This window comes from Eublepharis macularius, chromosome 3 (assembly GCF_028583425.1).
Source record: "Eublepharis macularius isolate TG4126 chromosome 3, MPM_Emac_v1.0, whole genome shotgun sequence".
Lineage (NCBI taxonomy): Eukaryota > Metazoa > Chordata > Lepidosauria > Squamata > Eublepharidae > Eublepharis > Eublepharis macularius.
Genome location: NC_072792.1, coordinates 98,806,606 through 98,817,149, shown reverse-complemented (window position 1 = coordinate 98,817,149; position 10,544 = coordinate 98,806,606). Strand labels below are relative to the sequence as shown.

Here is a 10,544-nt window from a genome sequence, read left to right as displayed (position 1 = left end):
ATATTAAATTCCTGCACATGACTGAACATTTTATTTTTAAAAGACTTACTTTTTAAGCACAGCTAGGAGGCAGAGGGTTCTCTAGAAGGCATTTTAGGCTGCAAGAAAGAGAATCCAGTGTTATTAGGGTCTGAAAAGAAGAGAGAGTTTAGAATACTAGCCTTTTAGGCTGGCATCAATATTCCAGGGACAAAAAGGAGGGGGGCTAAAATAAAGGGCTTTCCAAAGGTGGCTGGAAAGGACAAGAGATGGAAGTGTGGTATCAGGAATGGCCGAGATCCAGGGTCCCAGGAACAGCTGAGCGAAATTTAACAATAAACTTCTTGTTTGCCAAATGCACTATTTCCTCCCAGGCATCCTGTGGCAGCCAATGGCGTCCTCTCTTCTTCCAGATTTGCACTCCTATTGGCTGCCCAGTGTCGTTCCCCTGCTGTAACGCGGGGCTGGATTTCAAGAAGTTCACTTAAATATTCATTTCCTCCCACCTCGCTGCAAGTCAGAGGCGGCTTTTTACCTTCCCCCGCACCTGCCTCCGCCGGCGGAAGGTGAGAGCTCTTGGCTGGGCCAGTGGCGCGCTGCCCCCGCCTCGCCTCCCTTTTACGCCCTCCCGCTATGCAAGATTTCTGCCTGATCTGACCGCGCAGCGGGGCCACCATGCTGAGGCAACAGCCCCTGTACGAGCTGGTGAGCTACAGGCAGCCGCCCTCCGTCCTGCTTGCCAAGCAAGCGCCCGACAGGTCCCAGTTCGCGCCAGAGTCGCTCCAGCAGGGGCCGGGAAGCATCAAGGGCGGCGGCGGCAAGAGCGACCCAAAGACAGAGCAACAGCAGCTGCGGCGGAAGATCAACAGCCGAGAGCGAAAGCGGATGCAGGACCTCAACCTGGCCATGGACGCCCTGCGGGAGGTGATCCTGCCCTACTCGGCGGCCCACTGCCAAAGCTCCCCGGGCAGGAAGCTCTCCAAGATCGCCACGCTGCTCTTGGCCAGGAACTACATCCTCTTGCTGGGTAGCTCTTTGCAGGAGTTGCGGCGCATCATCGGGGAGATGAGCGGCTCCGGCCCCCGGCTGCTGCTGGCCGGCTTGCCCCTCTTCGCCGCCGCCCCGGGCCCGCTGCTCCTAGCGCCGGGGACTTTGAACCCCCACCCCCCCCACCCCCACGCCCCCGACGACCTGCGGCCGGCCGGCAAGTACCTCTCCGTGCCGCTGGAGGAACAGCAGTGCGGTCAAGGCCACCTGCCCGGCAGGGCCAGCCTGTGCACCTGCGCAGTCTGCAAGTTCCCCCACTGCCTCCCCTCCGGCCTCGGCTTAGCGGCGGTGCAGGCGCAGTTCTCCAAGTGACCGCCCCGCCTGCCTCGGCGGGAGAGGCCTGCGAACCGGGAGGGAGGGACGGAGGGCGGCCGCGCCACGTGTGCGGGATGGCGCGTGTGAACGCGGAGCCTCGTTTCACTCCCGCTCCGAAAAGCGACGCCGGGGACAGTTTCGCCAGTGGATCAGCGACTCTCGGGACGTCTCCCAAGAGACCTGTCGTGCTTGTGGCGGTTTCTTCGAGATCAGACTTGAGATTCGTGCGGGAAAGATCTTTTGACATTCCCTGGGGTGGAGAGAGATGGGCGGCGGGAGACTTTCCTAGAGGAAATGTAAAGAACACGATGCCAATAAAAGTCGTCCCCGAAATTTATGGGCACAATATCAACCAAAGTTAAGTGCTAGTGTAGATTTATACTCTTACCAGGGACTAAGCCCCCATCAAACATACCACAGTCGGATCTGTATCCCCTTGCCTGAGATAAGTGCGTTGATTTAATATGCTTTCACATTGAAATCAATGGACTTAGAACGCGCTTAACTTTAAGGGGATGGTGTTCTTAACTTGTGTAGCTTCCCTTCAGAGAGGTGCACCAACAACTTTCTTTATACCCCTATCTCTGTTTGCCAGTTATGATGACTATATATTGTATAGTCATTATTTGCATTCTTGAGAGATATTGTAACCCTGCCTATAAAGGGCCACATAGCTCAATCCTATTTATTTAGAAGTCCCACTAATGTTAAAGGACCACCCTTCCAAGTAAGTATGCCAAGGATTGTAGCTTTACTAAAAGATGGTGAATTGGTAGCCCTAAGCATTGATTCGATGGACTCTCCAGTTTAGTGGCACTGAAGGAAACAAAAAAGCATTTTCCTAGAGACTCAATGATAGAAATGCTTCCAGTTTCATTTGAACTGTGGAAGTTGTGTTAACTGCTGCTTTTAAAATTAGATCTATTCACTTTCTCTCCTGGGGGCAACAAAGGTTTCAGAAAATGACAGAACTCAAAATTAGGACATTTTAATATGTGGTTAGTGAGAGATGTTGATAGATTCCTTGCCACTGGGTGGGAGAGGAATTCTGAAAACCTTCTGATTGTTAGTTTATAACTGGTCCTGCTTATGTTTAAGGGGGGATTTAACAGGCACCCATTTATGATTTTGTTCAGTCAAAAACATTTGAGTTCTAGATACAAACTAAGCTATGTAATTCTAAAACAGTGTTCTGATGTTGTGAATGCACTGACGTTATTGGAATAATTTCCTCTTTTTTTCCCCTATAGAGACAGCCATGATAGTCTTTTGCAGAAATGAGAATGGAGAGCCTTGTAGCACCTTTTTAAAACCCTTATTTGAGGGGCATAAACTTTCATTGGCCAGAATCTACCACCACATGTACAACATATTTGTTACTTTTTAAGGTGCCACAAGACTTTTTATTTTTTGTAGTTTTCTTTCAAATTTTTTAAAAGTTGCATAATTTTTTTAAAAAAGAACTTTGCAAGACTCTGCAATTTGCACTTTCTACATTTATAATCAACACAAATAAATACTAGAAAATTTATATCCCTCTGCTCATCTGGGCCAGTGACTGAAATAATTAGTATACTGTTGTGTAACACATTGGCAATGTTGTGTCTTGACTTGAGTAGTCCCACCCATTTCAGGGTAGCTATTTCAAAAGCTGTTTGATGTGGTTTGTGTCACTTATTTTCAAAGTTAATGGAAGATACTGCTCTAGAGAGCAGTTCCTTTGCTTGATATATCTCTGTGTATGAGAATGGAGGTCTACTATTTTATATTCCAATTATGCTGAGAAAAGATCCCTCAACTCACTTCTGTCCCAAATCTGAAGCAATGTGGAAGCAAGGAAAAGAGCCCTCGGTGGATCAGGGCAGAAGTAGAGGCCAAATAAGCAACACTGTGGTTGCTGTGCAGAGTTTGCAAGCCACTATAGCCACATAATGATTTGAAAATATTTTACAAGGGTGTGTGGCTAAAATTTATTAAGACAGAAATGAAGTCTAGAAAGTTAGATCAGTGGGGGGGGAAGGGGAGGGAGGAGTCTCCATTCAAAGTAAGGAGGGAGGGGATCACTGGACATGGGGATCAGGAGCAAAAGGAGAGCAAAGAATTTGTGTCATGCTTCTCCCAGGTCCAAACTCTTTATCAAGTCAATTGCTTCTGAGAAGTTATCAAATTCTAGAGCATGATTGCACTTTTCTTCCCATTAGGCTCAAATTAGGGACCTTATCTTAGGAATGTCTTTTAAGGATTAACCCAGATATAGGAGAATTGAGAATAGGCTGGGACCTGATTTCCTTCTCCTTAAGAAGCAGTATTATAGATTTCCATTCTTTGAACTTGGATTTCATGTAGAATGAGAGAAAGACCTCCTAGAACAACAGCCACAAACAGCTTGAAGGTTGAGAATGGGTTTCAAAGTATGACTCACCCACACTGTTTCAAGCTTATCATCTGTTTACCCTCCTTGTCACACATACTTTTGAAGTACTCTGGCTTGAACAAGAGTTGCTGTTTGGAAACATGGTTTGGCCATCCCACCTTAGGTAAACATGGCCTTAGTGTCTCCCACTTCATAATCTCAGCAAAAAAAGCTGGCAAGCAAAAAAGTCTTTGTATGGAGATATGAAAAGGTACACAGAACAGATGAAGGATAAATTAGTCTAGAAAATCTTATAAGTAAATTCAAAAGAACTTTGTCCAGTTGATGAATAGAAAAATTGAAGCAAGATAAAATGCACCAAATGTGAAATGAAACAAGGAAAAATGAATTACTGCCATTGCTTTCATTTCCAGACCAAAAAAAAAACACACATCCCACAATAAAACATACATGCATTTTCCAAATTAATTAATCACGCAAGAAAAAGAAAAGCGTAAGGCAATTCAGAAAAGGGTTACATTCCACTCTTATGAAAGGAGATGCAGTAAAATGGCATCAAATAACTTATAGAGTGGTGGAAATATAGACATAGATTCTGCATTTTCTTATTATTTAAAATAAATACAGTTAATGATTTGATGACAAAATTTGGCACATTTGGCCAAGGATTCAGAAGGATTCCAAAGAATTATGGAAGAAATTGGTGGCAATCAACCCAATCCATAAAGGAGGCTGTAATTCCATGCACATTTAGAATTCAAAGGTAAATGCTGCTAATTTGCATGGGTTTCATTAATGGGGATGTAATGTGTGTCAGGTCATTATGCAATAAACTCACTAAATGCATTAATTCAAATGCCTTTGGGATTCTGAGGAACAGAGAAGAGGAATACATTGCTAAATTGGAAGCTTTTTCACCATAGGACATCAATCTTTTCCCCTGACATTTTGTTCCAAGCTCTCCTTCGAAACTACAGATGCATTCTTCTTGCAACAGCAAAGTTTTCAGCTGCCACAATACTGCCTGCTTCATTGAAAGCAGAGGATTGCATTTCCAGTTGAGACAGAATGTCTTGCAATGTGTACTTTGCTGAGGATGCTGGACAGCAACCTGTTAGAACTTAGCACTGTTAATTAGTTAATGAATGAACATATTGCTCAGAATCCATGCGATTACCAACAAAAAGCAGCAGTGCCATCGGATGAAAATGATCTGTGGAGGAAACTGTATATTAGTATTTCACTAACATTATTCAATGATTATTATTCAAATACTATTAATGGTTATTCAACTCAAGAGTATAAGTACAATCATAGAATATGAAACACCAGTTGGACAATTAAAGGACAGATGTGAGATTACTTACTGGCATAGCAGGCTGCTAAACAACACTGTCAGGTGGTAGGATTTTGGACTCTTTCAGCCTGTTTTGTTGTTGGTTTCATAGTTGCCAAGGACAGGCTGGTTGGATGTTGTAGTAAGCCTTCACAAAAACAGAAAACTGTTTTGAGCTGTCAGTGTAATGAAGGTGAAATAAAAGCAATCATTCTGACAGTGGTTTCCTTTTCTTATCTGATCCCTGTGGGCCTGACCAACAAAAGCAAACAGGCTATGAATTTACAGACACCTGGGGTTGGCCCCCAAATCATAGTCCCATGTAAATCCTGGTAAAAGAATTTATGTCTCCCCCTATCAACTGTTTATACCCCTTACAGATGTCTATAGTACACTTTAAGAGGTACCAGTGTTACCCAAATGGGGGAATCTCCTTGTGAGTTGGGGGTAATTAGCATACAAGGAGATGCAGCGAGAAGGGGTAACTAGCAGGATCCCCACCAATATATACCAGGATTGTTCCCTTAGAGAACGCTAAAGTAAGCAAGCTGATGTTCAACAGGAATGGTTTTTATTAGAGGAGCAGTAAAAGAACAATTGCACAGGATACACACAACCAGGACCGGATCGATGGGGAGGCAGCAGGGTAGTCTGCCCCTGGTGCCATTAAAGAGGGGGCGCCGGGCGCAGCTGCCAGCCGCTGGGAGTGTGCGGGTGGCTGAGCAGAGGGCTGGGAGCCCACCTGCGCCATTCGCCTGCCCCGAGGGCAGGGGGCGAGCAGCAAGCCTGCCGCCCCATCAGCATGCCGCCAGCGCAGCAAGCCAGCTGCCCCAGTGCACTGCAGAACTGGTGGCGGCAGCGCAGGTGGCTGGGAGGCCGCCTGTCCCATTCACCTGCCCCGCTGAGGGGGCGGCCGGCTTGCTGCACACCCCCTGTCCTGCGGGGCAGGTGAATGGCATGGGTGGCCTCCCAGTTACCCGCACTGCTGCTGCCAGCGGCACACTTCGCCCCTGTGTGATGTCACAGAAATGATATCATCACGCAGCTCCGGGAGCGTGTGCACGTGGGGCCAGACTTGGGTTGTCCTGGGTGCCAGCAACCCTAGATCCAGCCCTGCACACAACACACACACACAGGCGAACTAGGAAATCAGTGAATAAATGGGAAACCAGTTCCATGGAGGACTATTGTTACCAGTCTTGAAGAAGGAAATTCCATGGAAGCAGCAGTGAAGATCACCAGGGCTTCTTGGAGACAAAAGAGCTCAGACATATCTGAGGGTGCATGGAAGGGTCCAGAACACACACTGAGCACATGGCTGGGAGCCCATTATACTACAAAATGTATCCTGGGGCAAAACTGACATCTCTGTCCTCAAAATGATAGCTTAATGGCTGTCTCTGGAATTGAGACAATAAAATGGGGAAAGCTTGTTTGAGTATACCTGGATTGAACTATAGGTAAAAATAGTGATTGATGATCCATGATTAGTGGAAGGGAAGAGTTATCAAGTCCCTGATTAACTCTGATTAGGAAGGAGGAAGGAAGGGAAGATCAGCAGGGTGTGGATTAGATTAACTCAGGAACTCCTGGAAGACCTTTTGTCTTTACATTTATGCACATCTCCGGGGTGTGGGGCTGCTAGTCAGTCCTGCCTTGGGACTCGCATTTCAATAATTTTCCATCTCCAGCTGGAGTTGGGAACTTTCCTGCCTACCATATTCATAAACTGTCCTTTCAGTGTGAGGGGGGGTTGGACTGCTAACACCAGTTTTTTTATTACTTCAGGAACAAACTCTTGATTCAGTCAGACACTATGGATTTTGATTTTTGGAACAAGGGTTTGGAGAGAAGAAGCCTTGTTCATTTACTTATTTATGAATTGATTGATCACCAGTTTAACTCAATGTTCATAGGATCACCTGAACCTGAATGGTTGGATTCATTTATTCATTTTTCCTTTAATTTACTATGTTAGATCATGGAAGTCGTTGGACAAACTATTCTTCAGAGATTACATCAATGGGGTTAAATATGCTACCCTTTGTATTGGACTATAGCCGTTGTATGGGGGTCTGAGGTGTATTTGGAGTTTCACCCAGGCCTCTGATATGAAATAACTGTCAAAATTGATACTATGTTGAGAAAACTTCCATATGAATTAGTTCTCTGTCAATCATTTAAATTTATTTTAAAAAATGAAATCAATCTAAATCTGTGCCATCACAATAGTGATTATGAACTAGATTGTGCCTTGGAACGGAGGGAAAACCATGCATCTCTATTGGAGATGAATGAAGAATTCAGTTCCAAATAACTAAAAATAAGGTTTAATTTCTTAAAGTTGTTATATATTAGAAGAATTCCACAACTGAAAAGTTAAAGAATATGTCAACAAAGCCATTGATCCAGCAGTGGTGATGAAAACATAAGTAGAAAGACAGCAGGCAGAAGACCTCAGAGTTTCACATGAAACACACATTTCTGCCTTTTGATTTCAAGTTTTCTGAGTAGAAAAGTAGCCTCTTGTCAATCAGCTAACTTGCAGGGCTAATAGATTCTGATGGTTGTTGGGGGGGATGGGTTCAGCTCAGAATTTAATTTAACAACTTACAATACATCCACATGCCCAGAAAATGTGGACAGCTTGATAGGGTTCACTGAGCCAAAGAAGTAAGACCAAAACAGTGCATTAATGTATAGGGGAAGAATAGTTGCAATCAGTTCTCTTGTGAATTGGACAGAGAACTTGGAGATGAAGCAATTATCAGCCATCGGGGATTAATAGTAAAGTGTGAATGCCAAGCTGTATATGTTAGGGGCAGAATATGTTGCCTATAGAAAACAACAAAGAGCGTTTCTTACTATTAAGTGAGATTAAACGTAATGGCCTGATTTAATCACAAAGGCAGAATTAAATTCAGATGGCAACTTCAAAGTGGACACATGCACACAAGCTACTGCATACATTTACATATAGCTGGCATAGCTTGGCTTGCATCACAATAGGATAAAGTTTCTTTGGCCACTTAAACAATTTTCTATTCTTTGCCTTTCATTAACATTCACTGTATTTATCTCTAAATTGCTTTTGGTTAATAAGATGGTGCTAAGAGTTATATTTATTCATGAAAGTCTATGAATAATTCCCCTGAGTAATTTTTAATTCCACAAGTTTTTTTTTTTAAAAAAACAGCAACAGCAGCAAAGGGTCAACAAGAATAGAATAGCTGTAATCAGGTAGCTGTAAAAAAGCTGCAGGAATGGCTTTACAATCCTATTTTTCATCCCCCCAACCCAAGGTATCAATATTCTCTTACCCTTCCAAGTCCAGTAACTTTCATGAAAAGTGCTTTCCTTTCACCCTGCTTGTGGAGCACCCATGTTTTAATGAATGCCTGGCTAGGTTTCTTTAAATTAATTAAATGAGCTGTTTTCATCTTCTCCCTGTGATATTCTGGGTGGCTTTCAAACATGAAAATTATTTATGCCCACATTGAACTTCAGTGTTCAGTTCTATAAATTAAATACTATCTAACTACCTTGATCCTAAACACATCTGCATCAAAGCAATTTCCAATGATTTTAGCAGAAAGCATGTTTACAATTGCTGCCGAAGTGTACAATGGTTCAGGCCATTATATTTGTTCTTTAATTGGTTGAATTGTTTGGTTAATGGCTCATTAACTACAAAATAAACTCATGAAATGAAGGGTTTATGTGGCACGTACGTTTTCAAATGAATTGCAAAAGGTTGTGCTATGCACAATTCAAAAGTATTTTGAAGAACATAATTTATGATAAAGCTGCTGAAATCAGGGCTCTATAGGAAAAGCTTAGGTAGCTTTTAGTAATCATTGTGCTACTAAATACAATGGTCACTGAAAGAATCCTCTGACTAATAAATGCCAAAATATGGCGTGCGCACACCCAAATAAAAAAAAATGAACAATGCCTAATTCAAAATGATAACAGTCAATAAAAAAAACAATTTGGATTAGTACTAACTTACAACTTACTGGTAACAGTATAAAAATCCAACTGAGTGAAACCCAAGTCTGTGTTATAATTAGACATGAGCACGAACCAAAAAAATGTAATGAATCAGCAGTTCGTGGTTCAGTGCCGATGACGGTCACAAAGTCGCGAACCGCAACGAACATTTCCGTTGCCGAAACGGTTTGCAGTTTGCAGTTCCTGGGCGTGAGAACAGCCCCTGTTGCACTTAGAGAGCCCATATTCACAGGGAGTGTGTAGCAGACTCTCCTCCAGCCAGCAGCCAAGTTTGGTCAAGATTGCAATAGGGATCTTGGAGTTATACCCTCTCCAAACCGAGGCCCCCAGGAAACCCCCACTCAATACAGTTAGAGCCACCAGTTGATGTTGGCCCAGTGAACAAGGGGTGTACTTGAAGGCGGGTCGCCTCCCCTCTAGGGGGCGGTGGGTATGACCACTTGCTGGTGGCACCCCCAATGTGCTTGCCCGCCAGGCCTCAGAGGAGTGCGCCTTTATTCCCGGCATAGGCCAGAAGGCGCGTGATGTCCTTTCTCTTTCTTTTTCTATATCGTTTTCTACATACAATTCTCTAACTATGTAACATTCTCTAACTGTAAACATACATTCTCTAATGTATGTACACACATTCTAGTGTACGTTCATTATACTTACACATTTTCAAATGTTTGTCTCTTTCTCTGTTTTTGATTTTCAATCCTTTTATCTATGGATGCATTGTGTTCTGTTCAATTCAATATCTCTTTGTTGCATTCGCATTCTGTTTCTAGATCTAGAACAGTAGATATGTATGTACCCTTTTCTATCTGTTTCTCTGTATCTCTCACTGTCTATTTGTAACTTCCTTTCTCTCTCTGATTCTTTCTCTGTTTTTCCACCACTATCCACCTGAATCCAAATCTTTCTATGTATATCTGCCCTTTCTTATTTCTTTCTACCTCTCGCTGTCTTTTTCTCTCTTTCTATAACTATATTGTTTCCTACAAACCTTTCTCTATCCTCGTCTATATGTATGCTTGTGTGTCGATCTTTTTCTAACGATTTTGTTTCTTTCCAGCCGTGTATCTTGTTCTGTCTGCCTCTGAATCTATCTGTAGCGTTTGCATGTCATTTGGAGGGGGATAGGCAAGATCCCCCAGCAACCACGGGGCCTCACCCGAGGGTCCCACCAAGGAATAATACAGTGGCAACCAACAGCACCCACCTTCCTGCCTTCACGAAAAGGACGGGAGGGAGACGAGATGTCATTTGGAGGGGAAGTGGAAAGATCCCCCAACAGCCACGAGGCCTCCTCCAAAGCTCCCACTGAGCTACTCTGTGGCGGCAGCCAACAGCACCCACCTTCCTGCCTTCGCGAAAAGGACAGGATGGAGAGGAGATGTCATTTGGAGGGGTCACAGTGCTCCAGAGAGGGACAGGTAGAAAGAGGGTCTGTGAAGTCAGAAGATCCCAACAGCCGTGAGGCCTCCTCCGAGGATT

The 10,544-nt window shown here is 43.8% G+C and overlaps 1 protein-coding gene across 1 annotated transcript; it reads left to right on the top strand.

Moving 5' to 3' along the window:
* Positions 1-545: 545 nt before the first annotated feature.
* On the top strand, positions 546-1,407 carry OLIG1 (oligodendrocyte transcription factor 1). The gene has a single exon (XM_054974436.1). The coding sequence runs from the start codon at positions 655-657 to the stop codon at positions 1,336-1,338; it is 684 nt and encodes a 227-aa protein (XP_054830411.1). The 5' UTR covers positions 546-654; the 3' UTR covers positions 1,339-1,407.
* Positions 1,408-10,544: the final 9,137 nt, after the last annotated feature.

Bases quoted from the DNA above. Each gene is read 5' to 3' on its own strand.
- OLIG1 (XM_054974436.1), top strand. From the start codon at position 655: ATGCTGAGGCAACAGCCCCTGTACGAGCTGGTGAGCTACAGGCAGCCG.